Raw genomic sequence first — 24075 nt, 5'->3', positions numbered from 1 at the left:
TGACCTCTCTCAACATTCCTCTCGTTTGGTTCTAAATCACCCGTCTGAGACTTTTTAATGTCTGACATTAATTGTTCTCCCAGAAACCATGAAGTCAACCAACAAAATCCCCTTTTGACCCCAAAACACAGTTGGGATGACTTTAGTGGCAGACTGTGTTCTTTTGAATTCTCGTGGCTTGGGTAAATTGGAATGCTGCCATTCACATGACTGTTATTTGGTCTCAGGTGTGAAGTGGAAATCCCAGGTTTCATCATCCATGACAATTGAATCCAAAAGGTTGTCCTTCTCATCACCACAGCATTGAAGAAATTGGCAGGAAGTTTCAATGCATTGCCATTTGTGGTCTTCTGTCAGCGTTCTTGGGACCCATGTTGTGCACACCTTTAAAATTTCAAGTCCGGTGGATGGTTCTATGCAAAACCTCAGGAACAACATTGCAGAGCTCACTGAGAGTGATCCGCAGATCTTTAAGCATGATTTGTTCAATCTTTGGGATATTCTCTTCAGGAATTCTACATCTACATCTACATGATTACTCTGCAATTCACATTTAAGTGCTTGGCAGAGGGTACATCGAACCACAATAATACTATCTCTCTACCATTCCACTTCCGAAAAGCGCACGGGAAAAACGAACACCTAAACCTTTCTGTTCGAGCTCTGATTTCTCTTATTTTATTTTGATGATCATTCCTACCTATGTAGGTTGGGCTCAACAAAATATTTTTGCATTTGGAAGAGAAAGTTGGTGACTGAAATTTCGTAAATAGATCTCGCCGAGACAAAAAACGTCTTTGCTTTAATGACTTCCATCCCAACTCGCATATCACATCTGCCACACACTCCCCACTATTACGTGATAATACAAAATGAGCTGCCCTTTTTTGCACCCTTTCGATGTCCTCCGTCAATCCCACCTGGTAAGGATCCCACACCGCGCAGCAATATTCTAACAGAGGATGAACGAGTGTAGTGTAAGCTGTCTCTATAGTGGACTTGTTGCATCTTCTAAGTGTCCTGCCAATGAAACGCAACGTTTGGCTCGCCTTCCCCACAATATTATCTATGTGGTCTTTCCAACTGAAGTTGTTCATAATTTTAACACCCAGGTACTTAGTTGAATTGACAGCCTTGAGAATTGTACTATTTATCGAGTAATCGAATTCCAATGGATTTCTTTTGGAACTCATGTGGATCATCTCACACTTTTCGTTATTTAGCATCATCTGCCACCTGCCACACAATACAGCAATCTTTTCTAAATCGCTTTGCAACTGATACTGGTCTTCGGATGACCTTACTAGACGGTAAATTACAGCATCATCTGCGAACAACCTAAGAGAATTGCTCAGAGTGTCACCCAGGTCATTTATATAGATCAGGAACAGCAGAGGTCCCAGGACGCTTCCCTGGGGAACACCTGATATCACTTCAATTTTACTCGATGATGTGCCGTCTATTACTACGAACTGCGACCTTCCTGACAGGAAATCACGAATCCAGTCGCATAACTGAGACGATATCCCATAGGCCCGCAGCTTGATTAGAAGTCGCTTGTGAGGAACGGTGTCAAAAGCTTTCCGGAGATCTAGAAATACGGAATCAACTTGAGATCCCCTGTCGATAGCGGCCATTACTTCGTGCGAATAAAGAGCTAGCTGCATTGCACAAGAACGATGTTTTCTGAAACCATGCTGATTATGTATCAATAGATTGTTCCCTTCGAGGTGATTCATAATGTTTGAATACAATATATGCTCCAAAACCCTACTGCAAACCGACGTCAATGATATAGGTCTGTAGTTCGATGGATTACTCCTACTACCCTTCTTAAACACTGGTGTGAGCTGCGCAATTTTCCAATCTGTAGGTACAGATCTATAGGTGAGCGAGCAGTTGTATATAATTGCTAAGTAGGGAGCTATTTTATCAACGTAATCTGAAAGGAACGTAATCGGTATACAATCTGGACCTGAAGACTTGCCCATATCAAGCGATTTGAGTTGCTTCGCAACCCCTAAGGTATCTACTTCTAAGAAACTCACGTTAGCAGCTGTTCGTGTTTCAAATTCTGGAATATTCCATTTGTCTTTCCTGGTGAAGGAATTTCGGAAAACTGTGTTCAATAACTCCACTTTAGCGGCACAGTCGTCGGTAACAGTACCATCGGCACTGTGCAGCGAAGGTATTGACTGCGTATTGCCGCTTGTGTACTTTACATATGACCAGAATTTCTTCGGATTTTCTAGCAAATTTTGAGACAACACTTCCGTCAACTATCGATTGATTTAACAACTTTTGTACTCAGAAACCAAATAACTTTGCACATTGCGGTAGTGACTAATGGGAACTCCATTACAACTGGCTGCTAAGTTAAGACCGAAAGCTCCAGTCGATGTGTGGTGGTTTCTGTAGAGTGTGGAGGGAGCAAGGAAAAAAACAATGTCGCTAACAGCCACGGAGTTTCCCTGTGGCACCAGCACTTTGGAGATCTCACGTTTGGGATTACCTTCATAAAAACAGCCTTACGTTTGGGATTACCTTCATAAAAACTGCCCTAAGAGTTGCACAGATACAACAACTAACACAAACACTGACATAATGTATGGGATGAAGAGAAAACATCTCAAAATTGTAATTACCGAAATCCCACAAAATAGAAAGGTAGATGCCTTTGCTAAGCAAGTGTCTGCAAATGGGACTCGGAGAAGTTAGTTGGAACCCGTGCTGTTCAGGTTGTATATTAATGACCTATCAGACAATAAAAATGCTAACCTCAGACAACTTGCACATGATTAGTTATCTATGCTGAAGTACTATCTGAAAACAGCTGCACAAATATTCAGTCTGTTGTTCATATGATTTGAACTGATGAAAAGATTGGGAACTTGTTTCAGATGTCCAGAGGTGCAAAACTGAGCACTTCACAAAATGTAAAAATGTAGTATCCCATTACTACAGTATTAGTGGGTCATTGCTGGAATTAGTTATCCCATATGAATACTGTCTGTAACAATTTGAGGACATTTGAAATTATCACATACGCAAGTGGCAGACTTCTGTTCACTGGCAGGATACTGAGAAAATGCAGGGCAACAACAGAGATTGTTTATGGAACATTCACTGTGAATTGTCTTACATAAATGCTCTAGTGTGTGGGACCCGTACTAAATAGGACTAACAAGAACATTGAATAAATAGGAAGAAGAGCAGCACAAACTATCTCAGGTTTGGATAACAAGTGGGAGGTTGTCACAGAAAGGCTGAGGAACTGTAACTGGAAGAAGCTTGATGATAGATGTCAACTATCACATGAAAGCTTACTCACAAAATTTCAAGAAAACTCTGGAATGTGGAAACATCTGCCACTTACTTCACAGTGGTTTGCAGAGTAAGAATGCAGATTTACCCGTAATCAGAAAATAGTTGACAGAGAACTGGCAAGATGCATGGCTGAGACCATCTCAAACAAAAGGTAGTCATATGAATTTATCCAAGGCTTCCAGCTTGACAATAGTTTGATAAGACAAAAACATTAACAAACACTTCCACCCTACTAACTTGAGTGCCACACCACTTGACCTGCACTAAAGACGAGTCAAATCACATTTTTTGACAATATGTTAGAATATGGAGAAAGTAAAAATAATTTAATGTATCTTAAGGAACTAGGTCATTAGTTCCCAATGAGTTTCCAGACCCTGTTAGCTACTAACGACACAGCAACACAAACTACTGTACAAGGTTTTAATCAAACAAATTTCTCACTGTAGAAAATTGAGCTGTTAAACTAGTAGAACTTGTGCTGCACTTTCAACATTTGTAATACCTTTAACTGAGAATCAAAATATTTGTTTCCATATAAGACAGAGATGGAATGAAGCTGTGTGTGTGTGTGTGTGTGTGTGTGTGTGTGTGTGTGTGTGTGTGTGTGTGTTTTGTACTGCCAATCAGAATACTCTGGTACCCTATTTGCTGTTCATCATCTCATCCTCTCTTTATATTAAATACTGCACTGAAAATATGAACTTTTATAAGTTTATGTAGCTTTGTATCTGAAAGTTCATTATATTGTGTAGTTTCAAAATGTTTAATATCAAAGAATAACAAAACCAGTTGTAAGAAAGACATTAAAAATAACTGCAACAACATGCAGATCAATATGTAGATGCTGTCATCCACCCATTTCACCAACAGGGTGCTAGATATTGCAGAAAGCACTAATCAAGAAGTCAACTACATTTTGTAATAATGCATTTTTGGGAACTTGAATAACTGCAAACACCACCTGAATGTTGTGTGCAGTTACAGCTCATATTTCTGCTGGGCACAAAATCTGAATGTTGTGTGCAGTTATTCCACACATTTTTGTTGGAGAGAGACCAGGTGACACTGTGCCACATCATATCTATACATTCATGGTACTTTGCAACTTTGTGAGGTTAGTTGACATCTTGCTGGAACATTGTTCAATTGATAGGAAAAAAAACTGGACAAATGACTAGATAATCTTCTAAGCTTAAACAGCAGTATTTTACACTTTCTGAAATTAATACTAGGGGTGCTTTGGTATTGTAACAATCACAATAATGTCACTGGGTGCTTGCACATACAGGGCCAATGGTCCTCCTCATCTATTCAGAAGCATGATCCATTTCTGGCAATCATACACTATGCTCATCAAAGTCTGACATCAAAACTTCCCGCACTTTGTTCAGGGTGACAATAATATGAATAGGACAAATTTCTACTCACCATATAGGGAAGATGCTGATTCGCAAACAATTACAACAAAAAGATCATCAAACAAGTAAGCTCACAGTCAAGAATGCCTTCATCGATATTAGACAAAACACACACACACACACACACACACACACACACACACACACACACACACACACACACACACAAAATGCGAAAGCAACTCGCACACATGTGGCCACAGTCTCTGGCTGCTGAGGATTAGACTCAGCATCTCTGCTACATGATGAGTAGCAATCTAACCTTTTCTAATACTGTCATTATTCCATCCTGGATTTTCAATTGTTTGCTTTTGTTGAGGGAGAACAATTCAGTGGTGACAACATAGAGGAATAAATCCAGCATGGTGAATTTGTTGGTGGCTGGCTGTGGTACGGTTCACTGCTTTGTGGAACCCCACATTAAGCATGGTAGATCATTCAGAACCCATCTGACAGTCCTCCCAATTTCTCTTAGGACACTCTGGGTCTTCCATACAATTCTCATTTGTGGCAAGTGCCTTCTCATTCTTTATTTTAAACACTGTGCAATAATGACAACCACATGACACAGCCCTTACACAAAAGTGTTCATAGACTCACAATAATCTCTTTTTTTCCCCCCTATGCGTCCTGTTGCTGGAAGAACACATACAATTTCCCTTCAAGACGTACTCCTTTACCAAAGCTGCTCTCATGGCCAGCTGAAACACAGACCATAGGATTTTCTTTCACTGCCACATACTTCCTGAAAAGTACACCTGTAATTGAATATGATGTGAGGCCAGCAAGATGACAGAATAATTCAGAAGTTGTTTGACACTGAACCTACTTGCAAGTTGAAATAACCAAATTGATTTATTTGGACTGTAACTATTTCCATGTATGTACAATGCACTTGCAAGGAACTGTTGGCTTTACCATCATTTTCCATTTAACCCTTCAGGTGTAGCATTTATTTTCATAATTTCAGAGACTTATATTCTCAGCCTACTTCTCTTTCATCTAATCCTATTTGTACTGTCACAAACTCCTTTTTCATAAAATGTTTGGCATTTTCGCGGATTGTTCTGTTCTGCATGTTAACTATACTTATTCATTTCTCACTTGAAAACATGGGTATAACTACCCATTTTGGCTCTAGATTACTCAGATGCTGCGGAACCTTGTCTGTAGTTTTGCTTTCCAGATGGATATGCCATTTATACAAACTTCACGGGTCCCCTGCACCTTTATATATTGTGTGGGACAAAGCAGATAACATTTTCATAAAAATTTTACTGGAACAGCAGATGAGATCAAAACGTGTTATCCTCCACAAAAAAAATCTAGAAGCTATTTTCCCTACTATGGAAGGTTACACAATGCCAATAACATCCTTATTTATCATACACAGCAAACTTCACTTAATGTGACTAACTAAAACATCCATTTTCATGACTTATTTCTGTAGGTTGTGGCTCATTTAATCTGCTTCATACAACCTTTTTTTGTGTGTAGTAGTTCCCATACTTTCATTACTAATGGAACAACCAATTCATTTCATGTAGCTACTCCAGTCATTTCATATCATTATCTATTTATGCAAATGGTATGTTAGACAAAATTTAAATCATAATTCTAAGCACAAAAGCACCAGCAACTACTACAATAATCCAAAATTTCTGCAGTGCAGAAAAAGAAAGAACCTTCTGAAATGTACATGAATGTAATGTTTAGAATAGCTTCTCCTCTCCTCTCGGACTTTTATTTGTACTCATTCAGTATTCTTGCATATTCCACAACCAAAGATGTAAGGCAGTGCTCAAATAGTTAGTTTCTGGGTACCTACATGTCACTTTTGACATAATCAGATATTAATATTATGCCACCAAAGATGAATCTCCCTAAGTGTGCAGAAATCTCATTTCAAGATTTGTTTACACATAACTGATGAGTATTTTAATTAGCAACAACAAAACAGAGTGCCAGAATATTTTTACCCACTGATAAAAGTGAGAATTCCAAACTAGGTTATAGGAAGCTCCAATATTTACCCTGAGTGTCACTGACCAACACATTATTTACCAAAGTCAGGCATGCAGAGAGGAATGAAAGTGAAACAGAGAGAGAGAGAGAGAGAGAGAGAGAGAGAGAGAGAGAGAGAGAGAGAGAGAGGGTCTATTAAGAAAACTATGTACAATTAACAGGTATAAGGAACAAATGGGAGTATCACTTTACAATGAAAGCTCTTAGTACACTGACAAAAATCACTGTATTTTGTATCAGGTTATCATTTTCTTGTATTCCTTCAGTTTTCTCTCTCAATGATTTCTTGTCCTGTCACTTTTTGTAGCAGACTTATTTTGAAAGTTCATTGTTATTATGACCAAAAGAAGCTCTGCTCTTTACAGTCTTTGGCATTATCTATACATAAAAGAATGACATCACTGGGTTTAATGTTACTGTAAACTGTAATAATTTCACATACTGTATCAGTCTTGAAAGTGAAACTCAGTCTTTCACCTACAGACAAATAATGAGATCTAATGACCACTGTATTACAACCACAATTCTACCAAGGTCATTTGGGACATAACCTTACAGTCAAATTTTTGATATTCTGTTCAAAAGTGGTATTCAAATACTGGTCTTCTAACACACCATTGATATTTCAAGTTCAAAATAGTCTTAACAATTCTGAGCATGTAAGGATAGCTCCCAAAATAAACAGCCTTGATGAATTAGTATTCAAAAATAATCATTTCAGGGATATTATGAAATGACAGCTAACATCAGATTAAGTCACAATATACAAAAATAATTTCTGAATTATTGCACTGCAAGAGCAGTACTTCTTTTGCAGTTTACTGCTGGAGCAGCCAGCAAACATTAAACATGTGCACAACACAATAACACGTATCTTTCCAAAGTAGAATGACTGACATCAGATTTTATGAACTACAAGTATGGGCAAACATATTTTTTTTATCCAGTTAAAAGTCTTTTAAATTCTATTAAGACACAGTGGTTTTATATACGAATATATACTGCATATATATGAACTGTTGTGTATCTCTTTGCAACACAATACATAGAGACAAAGTAATGTAAGAACAACTTTTAGAATACTCTTTATAAATATTTAATAACAACTGGCTCCTCCAACAGTAATGTAGTTATGTCTTGTTCCACACTGCAGCTACGAAAGAGTTCAGTGCCCTGGGATCCCATAAAAAAGTGGTAAATGGGACATTGTAAAAGAAAGGGAAGCTTTAGAAGGTAATAAACCCACTGTGATATTAGTCTGCTTTGAAATTAAAAATATAATTTAATACTTGCACAGAAATGCCGTCATCAGCATTGTAATATTTTTTTCAGTAGGATTTTTACTTTTAACAAATAAAAACATTTCATATATATATATATATATGTATATATACATATACAAGACATCTGCATACATCACATTGGCTTTTATATTACAGTGTTTGAAGATCCGAGTAAGATTTTTAAAATTGCAAAAAGCTGTGAAACATTTAATCTGATATAGCAGGTCGACATAAATAAAATGAAACTAAATGTGTTGAAGTGGAACCAAGAAAGCAGCCTGAGATCATGCCATTCTCTTCTAATTGGCAGTATCTCCTGGCACAAACCCCAGATGCATTCTGAAAATACGTTTCAAAGCTTATAGTTGAAAATTTTCATTAAAATTTTATCTCTCTCTTGAAGAGCTACAAGGACACACAAAAAACAGTATTGTTTTATGGACTGCACACTGGGGTTTGGCCAGAATTGAGAGCATGGCAACTGCTAGTACAATGAAACAACACACATAGAAACTAGACATACTATTACAACTCGACCATTATCTATACCAGTTTGTATAAACAAGCATTTCATTTCACAGAAATGTATACCGCAGAAACATAAATGCTATTTGACAGCAGATGACATCTACTGGGGAAAATGCCTCAAATTAAAGTACAAAAGTAAATGCAACTGACATTGTGACAGCAGTGGGTATAGGCTGTAAGGTAGAAAATCAAACTGGAGTTGTCTACTTATACTGCAGAACTAGAATACACTCAAAACCACCTAACATTGCTTGCACATAATTTTCAGAGACCCAAAAAATTTGGAGGGGTACAGTTATAATTTGATGATAGGCATGTACATATGAAAGTGATTTGAAAGTAAATCATTTCTGAAAATAATTCTAGGATTTGGGTCCCAGGTAGCAGCAAACAAAATACCTCAATTTTTGTAGTTCTGGGTTCCTTCTTGTCTGTAGTATAGGCATATGCTGTACAGACTTTTTTTGTGGTATTTTCATTTTATTAACAATAACCTCCTATACGAAATTCCCTGAACATCCAGCTGCATATAGACTGATAACCACTTTTACTGAGCAAGCACCTTCTAACCACAAGCCATGGCCTCTTGCATTCTACTCAGCTTCCAGTAGCTATAGACGTGCAAAACAATAAATGTAACATATTTTCATTTGTAATAATTATTATTCAATATTCTACACAAAAGTTCTGTACATAAGTATTTTATATCATTTCATGTACTTTTTACAAAAGTTAAGATCAACACAACAAGTACTTTGCACGGATATGAAGGCTCCATGCAGAATGCTGAGGCCATATGCTCCACATAATACTCCATTCTAGTCATTTATTTGTACTGGGGATTCATAACTTGGAAAGTGATACTGTTTAAGATGCACCATCACAAGATCTTAGGAAAAGAATCACGAACTAAAACACAGTTTCACAGTCACTTTTTTCCACTTAGGAATATTTCAACAACACACAGAGAGATCTTCATAGCATCACCGGAAAATGCACTTCCGACTGGATGCCAAGAACAGCTGAAAGAACTTAAAATAACGATAACCTGTACCAAAAAACAATGTCTTTTCTCTCCACAAAAGATTCATGAGTGTATTCACAAATCCAATTCCAGCCAAAAGTGAGAAAAAAAAGTTGTTCTATACAATATCACTGTGGATGGCTCCACTGGGGTAAAAACCGGCATCCATATCCGGTGGAGTCTGATGTTTCAGTTCAGGTCACGATCTTCTAAGTACTTGTATTCAAAAGTAAAACCCTCTTTCTTCCTTTGGCCCCATTTCTCATAATCGAAGTAAATGTAAGTGCCCTGAAACAAAAGACAATGCAAACTTAGTAATCGCTGAATAAAGCATACACGACAAAAAATATGTTTTCTAAAATTTGGTTAACTTACTAACATAATGAATGCTGTAACTAATCAACGCCGTACTAAATACACTACAATATTGGTAATAATCAAAAAATCATGCGGCTACGAAAGCAAGACATTGCACTACACAATACTATTCGAAACAATGCAAAAGTGGCACCCTCTATCCAAGTTTACCACTTCTTTGTCTTATCAAACTATGTCAATAACTTGCAATTTTATACGCTGAATTGAACTGCAGTTTTGCTCAAGTTCTGAGACATTTAGAAACAATTAATGGAATGCAAAGAATGGAAGAAAGAAAAATATTACTAAAAAGCAGGTGGAATAGAAATAAAGTGACAAATAATGAGAGAATGAGAAACAGAGAATGGTAAGAGTGGGTGGATGAGAGAGGGAAGAGAATACAGTGAAACCCCGCTTTTACACTTTTCAAGGGACTTCAAAAACCGGTGTAAAATGCAGAAAAATATAAAATGTGGGAAATAACAGTTTAAGCTGTAAAAGTTATGTACAGGATACCCCCCTTGCCTTTTCGCACTTTATGTGTGGTATATGTATGTAACACGCTTCAAGAGACTTGTCAGGGACTTGTTTATCATCTAATCAAGGTTTATTATCAAATAAAAACTGCTGATTGAAGTGGAACTGATAACTGTCTGGGAAGTAGGAACGTCTGACTCAATTTCATACAACACAATCAATGTTTTTGAAAGCCTGCAACTGTCATTTGCTATTTAAATACTGAAATACTGCACTAGTTATGTATTTTTTCATGCTTAGGAAGGTGCGTTTCAAGAATTTTTTTCTTGTTATCAAGGGCAAAAAAGTATTTTGTGTTGCGTTTGCATGTGTTGTTTTGCATCTCTCCTGTAGTCATCTTTCTGAGGTTATCAGGTAGTGTGCCTCCTCAGTTGTGTAGAAAACCACACACTCGCAAACTACCACTCACATTGTTTGTGCAAAATAAATAAATAAATATGAATATAATAGAGGGAAACATTCCACGTGGGAAAAATATATCTAAAAACAAAGATGATGAGACTTACCAAACAAAAGCGCTGGCAGGTCGATAGACACACAAACAAACACAAACATACACACAAAATTCAAGCCTGCTTGTGTCTGTGTATATGCAGATGGATATGTGTGTGTGTGTGTGTGTGTGTGTGTGTGTGTGTGTGTGTGTGTGTGTGTGTGTGTGTGTGTGTGAGCGCGCGCGCGCGAATGTATACCTGTCCTTTTTTTCCCCTAAGGTAAGTCTTTCCGCTCCCGGGATTGGAATTACTCCTTACCCTCTCCCTTAAAACCCAAATCATTTTGTCTTTCCCTCTCCTTCCCTCTTTCCTGACGAAGCAACCGTTTGTTGCGAAAGCTTGAATTTTGTGTGTATGTTTGTGTGTCTATCGACCTGCCAGTGCTTTTGTTTGGTAAGTCTCATCATCTTTGTTTTTAGATAAATAAATAAATAAATATACGTACAGAAATACTGCACTTGACAACAAGAATATATTCTCGAAACACACTTTGCTCTGCATGAAAAACTTGCATAACCAGTGCTGTGTTATACTAAAACGTACAAACATTTGAGCAACGCAAAAGTGAATGACTGTGTCAACTAGCACTACAAGTGGCCACGCCGAAACATGCTAAATATGATTCGACAAAGGTGACACGATGATCAAAACAATCACAAAAATGAGTTTGCGCAGTAGAGACAGTTTGGAAATAGTTTTTGTGATTGGTCATAATATATTTATTCGAACAATCCTAATTACTTCCATCAACCACATTGCCAAGTAGAGCTTGGCAGTGGTAGGAGATTTGGCACAAATTGTTGTAATTGTTGCATGTTTACTGGTTCAAATCCATTGAGTAAGGCGCTCTGGTGTAAAGAAACTTAATCATGTACTATTCATAAACACTACTGGACGGCCAACATCATGCCAGCAACATTTTTTTCTCCACAAACACTTTTTCGTAATGCATAAATTGCAGGAAAATTATACATATGTTGATGCAAAATCGGGTGCAAATTAACATTGTGGACGTACGAAATTTGATGGGAACCATAAAAAAATCCCGTAAACAGTGGGGAAACATTAATTCCAGGAAAGTAAATAAGGGCTATACTGTATAAGTGCCCATAAATTCTAAAGTATTTGATTATTACTGTGGATCTTCAGGGCAGTATTGAGATCACTGTAGGAGGTCACAAAGGTGAAAGAGTGGCTGTGGAAAACCTCATCTGAGAGAGGGAGGAGGGGGAGTTGGTAACTATTAAAATGGCCGTTTAGTGCTATTTTGCAAGATAGTGTGGGTCAGCATAGAACACAGAGACAGCAACATATAGTGCAGTAAAAAAAAATTAAAAAAATACATATAGTTTCCCACTAGAGTGCCTAGTTAGGATCTGATGGCTACAGGAGACTATTTTATACCAGAAAATACAATACACCTGCTGCAAAATAGATGAGAAAGATCGACGGTGAACACTTACATACTGTATTTTGGATGATTTAGAACTCGGGTTATACAGAAGATCTATCTAAGCAATAATGCAGCTATATATTTGGTCTCTTATGTATAATCCTTCTGACTTTGGACATTGATTCTGTATCTGTACTGCATACGGATGCTCCTGTAGAAGTTAGCCTATGCCTGACATTGCTTTCTACATGTGCAAAACAAATTCAAAACATATAAATAATTGGGTAGAATTTCACTTCTAAAAATATGATGATTTCAGCAGATTCAAAATCTGGTGAGTATACAGTCACATTATTTTAAATCAAAATCTCCACAATGAATAATGTTGTGGAAAGTTGTCCCTGTGGACACACTTATTGTTCTTCAATACATTTAACACGTTTCACAGTTCGAGAGCCAGAACCGATTCCCTGGGGATTATTTCCCTGATACAATTAAACCACTAAAATGATCCCTCACACAATGTTAAAATCACACTGCTTTTGCTTCATTTGGTAACATTCTCAAAGAAAAATAGAAAGTGTGAAGCAGCAAATTCATGAAGGTGATCAACCACAGGTGCACTGCTCATCAGAGAAAGATGTATTTGCAGTGAGCAGGCCATCATGCATACCATCATGCATATAGCACGTCAATGGAAAACTATCCCCTTCATGGATGATTCTCATTTTAGACTGTAAATTGAAAGCACAGATTTTTTTTATCTGCAGGAAGTTGCGCATGTTATAATTCACCAAATGTCAGTAAAAAGGATGATTTTGGATGATTATCTGTGAGCTGGTATATCATATGTTTATTTGGACACAAAAGAAATGTGGAATTGTGATTGCTCATGTCTGCAGAGGCTATATAGTTGCATGATTATTTAGAGCCTTATGCAGGTGTAATGGATGGTGTTTTCATCTTACACTATGTCAACAAACAACAACACTTACACTACACCAGCAAACAACAACACAATGCTTATGAATGAAAAACCTTTACCAGCATACAATTCAATGCATGGAACAGTCAGCTTGACCCACCAACCCGAATCAAACAGTACAACTGTGGGATAAAAATAAATAGATAAATAAACATACTGTGTAGCACAACAGCCTGGGGCAAGTCTTTCAATTGGATACCACTAGGACGAATTGCGTGTCCTTAAAACCAAATCGCACCAATTTTTCCCAGGCGATCTCCCATCCAAATACCAGGTGGGTGGGATGCTCCTGGGAGTTGTATTACTGCTCATAGTCTTTAGATGACAGCAACTTTGTGAGAAGAATGACAATTTCTTCTTTTGGAGGTCATTAACAGAATTCCTCATCACCGCATGTGTTGTACTGTTTTCTCACAGTACTCATATTTCACAGAAGTATTATTTTTTATACACCAACATTGCTCAAATATTTTAACTTCAAATATAAATTATCTGCCTCCAACTAACATATATTCAAAATTTGGCAAAGTTGTTTCACAAATGTGTTTCATCACATTTGTGAAGTAACTTTTTAGCAGCCTTATAAGTTGCATTTTTGATTTTTCCTTGGGTTACAGGGACCTGGTACTTTTATAGTTTCTCTCACACTCAGTACTGCTTTGAGACGAAAACTGATAATTGTGAAGTAACTTTTTAATAGTTCCTCTTCTGATTTTTTCTTGTGTTACAGGGACCAGTTTATTCACGTAGTTTCTGTCACACTAAATATAGCTTTAAAACAAAACTGTATCACTACTCATAATTCTGCACTACAATTCATGACATAGCCAGCTAGATTACACACCACAAATCTAAATTACCAATGAAATCAAATGACAGCAGTATGATGAAAGGTTGAGACGTAACCCTACCTGTACATATAGACACCAATCAAATTGTATCACAATTTTAAAAGTAACACATACTACTAAAGTAGTTATAGATATTGTACCATCTCAAATGGACAAATATGGAGAAGAAAATCAGCCATTGCCTTGCTGAGAGCGTAACTTGACATTTTCCCAAGTTGATATAGGGGAATCACAGAAAACATAAACAAAGACAGTGTTTTCATCTATATTCTTCCATAACTGCATACATGTATGGAATCTTAAACACCACAACATCTCATTCACTCAATGTTTACTATGAATGGCACTGTTGACAACAGGGTAATTTCCATGGATAAACATGCGTTGTAATGTTAACATGAAATAAGAAACTTTAAGGAACACTGGGCTGTATTGTTTCACAAATTGAAACAAATATTTCATTGGAGTTAATACTTTGAAATAAAAGTGACAGCTCACCAAAAACCAGAAGCATTCAATCAGGCACACACATAAAGAAAGGAAACTTGCTGGCTTTCAGACTAATCCTATTATGAGCTAAAATGCGCACGCAAACACATGCACCCCCGACAGTAGACAACATTCTGTTGGAGCTTCTGATAGCCTTGGAAGAGCCACCCATGGCAAAAAATACCCTCTTACTTCAAGAAAAATATTATAATTCCAATTCCAAAGAAAGCAGGTGCTGGAAATTGTGAAAATTACCAAATTATCAGTTTAGTAAGCCACAGTTGTAATAAACTAACACGAATCCTTTACAGAAGAGTGGAAAAACTGGTAGAAGCTGACCTTGAGGAAGATCACTTTGCGTTTAGGAGAAACGCAGGAGTGTGGGAGGCAATACTGATCCTACGACTTCTCATAGAAGATAGGTTAAGGAAAGGGAAAGCTACATTTTTAGCATTTGTAGACTTAGAGAAAGCTTTTAACAATGTTGACTGGAATACTCTCTTTCAAGTTCTAAAGGTAAGCAGGGGTATAACACATGGAGCAAAAGGCTATTTACAATTTGTACAGAAACCATTCACACAGCAGTTATGAAAGTCAAGGGGCACGAAATGGAGGCAGTGGTTGAGAAGAGAGTGAGATTAGGCTATTCAATCTGTATACTGAGCATGCAGTAATGACAACAAAATAAAAATTTGGAGTATGAATTAAAGTTCAGAGAGAAGAAACAAAAACTATGAGGTTTGCCGATGACTTTGTAATTCTGTCAGAGGCAGCAAAGGACTTGGAAGAGCAGTTGAATGGAATGGACAGTGTCTTAAAAGAGGCTATAAGATGAACATCAAGAAAAGCAAACCGAGGTTAATGGAATGTGATTGAATTAAACCAGGTGATGCTGAGTGAAACAGATTATGAAACGAGACACTTAAAGTAGCAGATGAGTTCTGCTATTTGGCAGGCAAAATAAAATTGATGATTGTTGAAGTAGAGAGGATATAAAATGTAGACTGGCAACTACAAGAAAAGTGTTTCTGAAGAAGAGAAATTTGTTAACATCGAGTATAGATTTAAGTGTCAGGAAGCCCTTTCTGAAAGTATTTGTACTGAGTGTAGCCATGTATGGAAGTGAAACATGGACGATAGTTTAGACAAGAAGAGGATAGAAGCTTTTGAAATGTGGTGCTACATAAGAATGTATATTAGATGGGTAGACCACATAACTAATGAATATGTACTGAGCAGAATCGGGGAGAAAATAAATTTTTGGTACAACCTGCCTAGAAGACGGGATTGGTAGGTACGACACATTCTGAGGCATCAAGGAATCACCAATTTAGTACTGGAGGGAAGCGTGGGGGGTAAAAATTGTACAGGGAGACCTAGAGATGAATACAGTAAGCAGATTAAGAAGGATGTAGGTTGCAGTAGTTACTCTGAGATGAAGAGGCTTGCACAGGATAGAGTAGCATGGAGAGCTGCACCTAACCAGTCTTTGGACTGAAGATCACAACACAATTCTTACAGGTGTCTGAAGAAAGTAGATTGGTTGTTACTGTTGTAATTTATGCTTTAGAAGAATACTGAAGTAATCATGCAGAATTAGCTTAGTGCTAAATTGAGTTTTACAGCAAGTAAATAGTCTTAAGAAAGGAGTGGGTGAGTCTTCATTTTTACATGAATAGTTGAATTACAGAATTTACACACATCAACATAAATTGGAAAGAAAAATGATTTTGCTTTTCTTATTAAAAAGCTTGCAGGATAAATGAGAGATGAAGTTGCACAAAATGGGTCGACTTCGAAAGACACTTCTATCAAAGTAGTGGGGAGGGGGGTTGGTGAAGCATCATGGACATGAGAAAGAAATGATTACTAAAAGATTTTAACATTACAACAAGTTTGTGGCAATATGGTAATGAGGAGGCATAAAAAATGACAGGAGCTGAGACAGAATTCATTTAGATAAATAAGAAAACAATAAGGACAGAAGAAAAAAAGAGTGGTTCACTTAATGACAAAAGACTACTTGACAGAACTTCTGTCAATCTACATGGTTTTAATATTGAGAAGGCATGAATGTAGCCAAAATACAAAGACATTTAAAAATATAGTTCTCTAGATGGTGCAATGTTAAGTTTTAGGGTTAAATATTTAGCTGCTTGCTTGTGGCAAATATGTAAACTATCATGTGTTAAGATTTTCATGTACTGTTAAGGAGGGGGTTAATGGTAGTAATATTAATTAACTATTGTTAATTGGAGGCACGGGGGCTCGCTTTCCCAACAATGATCTTGACAGGCTATGTCTATCATGTTTAATGTGAAGTTTTGGGTACAACATAGCTTTCTGTTAGAATGTTACTGCATCAGTTAACTGTCTACTAAACACACATTCAAACAAATAACATGCGAGGCAGATTTTAACTGTTTAAATGCTAATTCCAGAGAGTTACAATGAGCCCAAATTTTCCAATAGTTTAAAAATGGCTGGGAGGAATTAAGATTCACCACAAATGAGAGAGAGATACATTTTCTATAGGTTGAACACATCTTATTTCACTGAAGCAATTCACAAAGTAGTAAAGAACTGAAATCTGAAGTAAAAACAATAGCCTGTTAAAATATTACACGATTCATCATTTGTGAGAAAACAACAGATGAAGTATTTCACATGCCCACACTTGGTTGGCAGCAATGTACAACAAAGATTATCATTCTAAAAACCAAGCAATAAAATAGTACAAAGAAAGACAGGCATGTTATCCATTAACAATACTATGGATCCAAACAAATGATGTGTGGTACATTTGAAGCTGGTAGTGTGAAGTTACTTGAATTATGAGTAGCGAGATTGGTGAATTGAGAGCCACTGATCTATTTAGTGACCAACAACACTTCTGATTTCAATCACACAGATTACTTCCCTTGGAGACAACGAAGTTAACAGCAGTCTCCTATGCAACCACAACTACAACTAGTGCTGACACATGACAAAATATTGAAACTTGTATTAGACAGCCTTCAGAAGCTTGTACTGAAACCAACAAACTGTTTTGCATATCACTAACAAATTAATGCAACTACTTTCATTGGGTTTTACTGTGCCGTGATGTGCTTATTGTTATAGTTATAACTCCTTCAAACTTTGTGTGGTACTGTTTATTTATTTGTCATGAATAAAAAGTGAGGTATAGTTGGGTAAAGTTCAATGCCAAAAACAATGCTAGTGTAGTATCAGCTAAACATATATAAAAAAACATTAATCAATATTTTTCATGAAACTAACAAGGTTCCAGCTCAAGGCAGTAGGAACCACAACTTCAAGATGTTTTGTAGCTGTGAGGTGTAATTTAACCATGGTCCCATTCCACAGTGCTGCCACATATACTTTATTAGATAGTTTGTCATAAAACTGGACCTTTGACATATTATTAGGGAAAGTCAAGAAGTGGAATGCCATTTTCTGCTGCTCCACATGTTTACAGGGCTGACTCACCAATGACATGCCTTATTTTTATTGTCATTCTTGTGCGTTAGCTGTCTTGATTCACTGAATAGTTCTATTCATAGTGATTTCAAAGCATTTCATTAGAGTGCCCTGCTCTCTGGCACAAAAGGTTTAACTGAGGGAACTTCTGCTTTCTGTATTCTGGAGGGACTAAAGCTGTGCAGTCTATTCAGAGAATGCAGCTGCAGTATGGTGATAGCTGCCTTGGTCAATAAAAATTTATGGGTGGATAAAGTAGTGGACAAGTATCTGTCTGCAAAGAAGAGCTCTCAAGTAAGCTACTCACTATTGGAAACAGAGAGGTGAGCAAAACAATTGGTGATTATTGTAATCCTACAATTGATGATATTGCGCATTAGTTGAACACTAGCCGCAGTTTACAATCTGCAATTGTCCACGAAACTCTGCCACACACCACAAGATGACTTGCAGAATAAAGATGTAGAATCTTTACACTATTGGAAAAATGGGCTCATTGGGTACCATGTCAAGTGACACACACATACAAAAAGATTAATCACTGCATTGGTGAGATAGAAGGCTGTGTAGTGCTGGAGCGGGAGCAAGAAATGGGGCAGGTAGCCAACACAGCCACTAGTTTCTTTTTTCTTCCTCCTCTATTTCTTTCCTTATTATGAGCAGTGGAATCGACTTCAATGGGTACTACCACTGACCAAATATACGCACATATATGGTGACTTGCATGGTAGAGTTGTAGATATATTTGGCAAGTACAGAAATGTGTAGCATCTGTCTCCTTTTTTTGTGTCATACCATGTACTTAACATTTCTGATGGACTGTAAGGACGTTCATTGACACTGAAGTGATCAATTTGATTAAACTTATCAAAGTGAACAGGCATGTTTCAGGGTCAGTAGAAAAGGAAAGAAGGTTATAACTGTGCAAATATAATTAGTTCTAATTAATCTGCAGGGGAAGTTTTATGGTGCACAGGTTTTTCACCCCCCCTCTCTTTTTTTTGGGGGGGGGGGAGGAGGGGGAGAGGCAATTATAGCATTCTGTAGCTAGTGCCATAGCGTAATAGAAATATCAAAACAATCTACTTAAGGAAGTGCTATGAAAAAGAAATGCAGGTCACATAAAGGCTCGTTTTTAAAGTCTGAAGAACACATTTTCAAAAACGACTGAAGGAACATGCTAACTACTTCAACAACGATGACAGTAAAACTGCTCCCAAGCACCACTTGTAAATGGAATAAGAAGGTAGTAATGTGATATTTGTACATTACAAACTGGTTGATGTGGTTCAAATGGTGGTTTATGGAGTGTGGAATGATGTCACATTGAGGACAAATTTTAAGGTATTGTAAGTGTGAGTGAAGCCAAGTACAATTTTCGAAATGCAAGCAGTGACCTCTATAAAAACATTTTATACAGGAGACACTCTTCCATCTTAGTGACAGTAGCGATAACAACTAACCAAAAAATAGATTCATGGCATAAATTCACGTCCATAAGCTAAAATACACTCGGAATCAATTAAAAATAGCTGAATGTAACAACTTTGTGCATATTAAAGTGTTTTGAACATGAAACAACAGGCATACGTGGTACACCAATACATGACAACTTACTGTGTTCCCGTAAGTTGATGCTTGCAGAGATGTCGGATATAGTGGTTCCACTTGACTGTTGTGAGCATTTGGCACCACTTGTTTGAGTCCTATGGAAGCAGATGATTTGAGGCACACCAGTAATATAAAATTGGCTGCAGCTTCAGTTTCTGTGCGACATGAAGACTCCAAATGGCAGTATGGGAAAGGATAACTATAGACTGATTAAAACTACTTGATAGTTTACATCTGTCACATGCTGCTACAGTTTTGCTTGGTTATAGATGACACATAAACATGGCAGGTCACTTTACAAATGCTGCTAATATGTAAGAAGGAGCAATGTTGGAAGTGACCACCACAAGGTACAATGGAAACAGAAATGCCAACAGCTGATTTTAAGTGATTAATGACTTAACCACAAACTCGTGAACTGTAATGTATTAGAGAAAATGGTGAGCACCAACCTGCAGGAGAACAAGAATCACAATTGCTTTGTCCACAGCACTTAAAGCTAACATCTACGACCAAACTCAAAACAGAAAACTTCCAATTTCAGTTGTAAAAGCAAACTGAAATTTATCACTGCCAATAGTTACCTGGCACACAATGGCTACCCAGGCTGCCGCATTACCAACCAATGAGCAGTTCTGCTTGTCACATGGTTGCGGATTATACTTGACACAAGCAGGTTCCAAATGGAAAAATAATGATATGAAGAAAAATAAGGGTGAATAAAACAGTCAATACAATGATGAAAATGATGTGGAAAAATGTCAGAAATATGACCTTCCACAAATCTGGTTGATACACTAACCGCTTTCCTATGCCAGCGCACTGCAGACAATTGCGGTATTTACGTCTCTGGACCCAGTTGCAACAATTCATTGCACCTTTCCGAAAATTTGGCTTCACACTATGTCATGCAAAACTTATCTAGTGTCAGCTGATCTCTGGGATTAGAATAACTGTATACGTCATGCTGAACCGCATCCTGTGCGAAAGGATTCAGTAGTTTGTGTGTGTGTGTGTGTGTGTGTGTGTGTTTTGGTGTGGCTGTCATGCGTGATGAAGTATGAAGTAACAAAGCCCAACCCAGGATTTGGAATCTAAACACATCAAGAAAGTGAAAGTGAACTGACATATTGATTGTGGCAGTTTGGCAATGGCACACAATTTAGTCATGACATAAGCATTATGATTGGACGAAACCAGCTACAATGAGAACTGTCAACTATCAATTAATTTTCATCATCATTTCATCCTCATCATCGGCGCACAAGTTGCCCAATGTGGTGTCGACTAAAATAAGACTTCTACTTGGTGGCCGAACTTCCCCAGATGGGGCCTCCGATGCCACTCGCTCATTTTCTTTTTTCTTTTTTAATTTTAATTGGACTGTACTTGCCACAATCCTGTATCAAATTTTATTGACTTATCCAAAGTGCCAAAAGACACACAACACGCACAGGAAAAATGACCCCTTTACAAATATGACATTTCACATAGTTCATCAAGAATGACATTGAATATTGTAAAATAATGGGTGTGGCATTCATAGAGCTCTCCACTACCTATGATACTGTACCCTCACACTCCTGACGCACAATATCTATCTATATTGCAACAAAAAGACTACAATTTGACTGTGGCTACAGGAGGCCAGCTTGAGAAAACTATGTGGTATTTGTGAATTCCTGTGAAGACAGAAAAATGACCTAGATCAGGGCAGTGTACTGGCCCAAAAGTTTTTAATATTTATACCAAATAACAACCACTACTGAATGACACCACAAACTTAATATACATTAATGACCAAGCTTTGGGTATCCAAAGCGGTGTGGTTCATAAGGCTGAAGCGATACTCACTATAACACTGACAGGCTTGAAGAATAGTATATCTGGAACCAACTTGAGCCTAACCCACACTTCAGTTTGCACATTGCGTCTCTACATCAAGCAAGTGTCAAGAGCACTCCAGGTTACGTGAAGGCAAACACTGTTGGAGCACTGACCTCATGTCAGATATTTGGGTATTGCCCTAGACAGGGGCCTGACATACAAACAGCACTACATCAACACAGAAATGAAAATCAGCGGAAACCGGTAGCCTCACTCTGGGCTGCTAAACCATGCACCCATTAAGCAAGCTATGTCACATTCAACGAATCCTGCTGCCCTGTACAGTCTGTCTGAAAACTACTCCGAGAGATAAGATCTACCATATGGCTGGGATAACTGCATTTACAATTTGATAGAGGACAACTACCTACAAACAAAACCCACTATCTGGCATCTGACACATGGGTTACGCATAGTTACAATTTCACATCATCAAATCAAGAACTAGTTTCCTCAGAGCAATGGAGGACTATGAACACCAAAGTCAGCCTAAAGAGGATATGTGGTTGCCTTTTAAGGATGAAAACTGGATTGAACCATTAGAAGAATTAGCCCTTGGCTATCATGAAAATTGGGAAGTCTCAGAATCCATTAAAAGGCTTTGGAATAGGAATAACAAGATGCAAAGCAAATCTTGTGAAATGGTGATGTACAATATTATCTACTGCATGCAATTTTAGGGAGGTCCAGGCAAGCCAACACACATTCCTGTCCTTATTGCCTCACCAAGCGCAGCCTAGATGACCTCATGTCAGAAACTCATAAAGCAATTGACGTTCCACACTTTAGGGCAAAACTAGTTCAAGTCACACTCTGTGTTTTGCAATTTGTAATATGTAATTTCTGTTATAAATTTTTTGTCTGATACACTATTCTTTGTTTTCTTTCTCTGAATTTGTAATCTGATTCTACTGACACAAATAAAAAAATTAGATTTACTGTTACAATTTCACATCATCATTTGTCATTTGATTTTCATTTAAAAGATAAAAAAGAAAGACTGGTTACAGGAAGCCACAAAGAAACTGCCTGTCACAAGGTAGAGAGGGGAAATTATATATATATATATAATTATATATATATATATATATATATATATATTCAACGAATCCTGCTGCCCTGTACAGTCTGTCTGAAAACTACTCCGAGAGATAAGATCTACCATATGGCTGGGATAACTGCATTTACAATTTGATAGAGGACAACTACCTACAAACAAAACCCACTATCTGGCATCTGACACATGGGTTACGCATAGTTACAATTTCACATCATCAAATCAAGAACTAGTTTCCTCAGAGCAATGGAGGACTATGAACACCAAAGTCAGCATATATATATATATATGATATGGTTATAATAGAAGGAAACATTCCACGAAGGAAAAATATACCTAAAAACAAAGATGATGTGACTTACCAAATGAAAGTGCTGGCAGGTTGACAGACACACAAACGAACACAAACATACACACAAAATTCTAGCTTTCGCAACCAACGGTTGCCTCGTCAGGAAAGAGGGAAGGAGAAGGAAAGACAAAAGGATATGGGTTTTAAGGAAGAGGGTAAGGAGACATTCCAATCCCGGGAGCGGAAAGACTTATTTTAGGGGAAAAAAGGACAGGTATACACTCGCACACACACACATATCCATCCACACATATACAGACACAAGCAGACATATTTAAAGACAAAGAGTTTGGGCAGAGATGTCAGTCGAGGCAGAAGTGCAGAGGCAAAGATGTTGATGAATGACAGGTGAGGTATGAGTGGCGGAAATTTGAAATTAGCGGAGATTGAGGCCTGGTGGATAACGGGAAGAGAGGATATATTGAAGAGCAAGTTCCCATCTCCGGAGTTCGGATAGGTTGGTGTTAGTAGGAAGTATCCAGATAACCCGGACGGTGTAACACTGCGCCAAGATGTGCTGGTCGTGCACCAAGGCATGTTTAGCCACAGGGTGATCCTCATTACCAACAAACACTGTCTGCCTGTGTCCATTCATGCGAATGGACAGTTTGTTGCTGGTCATTCCCACATAGAATGCATCACAGTGTAGGCAGGTCAGTTGGTAGATCACGTGGGTGCTTTCACACGTGGCTCTGCCTTTGATTGTGTACACCTTCCGGGTTACAGGACTGGAGTAGGTGGTGGTGGGAGGGTGCATGGGACAGGTTTTACACTGGGGGCGGTTACAAGGGTAGGAGCCAGAGGGTAGGGAAGGTGGTTTGGGGATTTCATAGGGATGAACTAAGAGGTTACGAAGGTTAGGTGGACGGCGGAAAGACACTCTTGGTGGAGTGGGGAGGATTTCATGAAGGATGGATCTCATTTCAGGGCAGGATTTGAGGAAGTCGTATCCCTGCTGGAGAGCCACATTC

At 37.8% G+C, this 24075-nt stretch overlaps 1 protein-coding gene across 1 annotated transcript in view; it reads right to left on the bottom strand.

The window, feature by feature from the left end:
• Positions 1-6980: 6980 nt before the first annotated feature.
• Positions 6981-24075, bottom strand: part of LOC126174143 (CCR4-NOT transcription complex subunit 3) — a 98476-nt gene continuing 81381 nt past the window's right edge. The window contains exon 12 of the mRNA XM_049921013.1: positions 6981-9896. Coding sequence (XP_049776970.1) covers positions 9798-9896 — 99 coding nt within the window. The 3' untranslated portion in view covers positions 6981-9797. The remainder of the gene's footprint in view (positions 9897-24075) is intronic.

The sequence above is a fragment of the Schistocerca cancellata genome, chromosome 1 (assembly GCF_023864275.1).
Source record: "Schistocerca cancellata isolate TAMUIC-IGC-003103 chromosome 1, iqSchCanc2.1, whole genome shotgun sequence".
Lineage (NCBI taxonomy): Eukaryota > Metazoa > Arthropoda > Insecta > Orthoptera > Acrididae > Schistocerca > Schistocerca cancellata.
The sequence above is the reverse complement of the archived record's forward strand: the minus strand, read 5'-3'. Positions and strand labels throughout refer to the sequence as shown.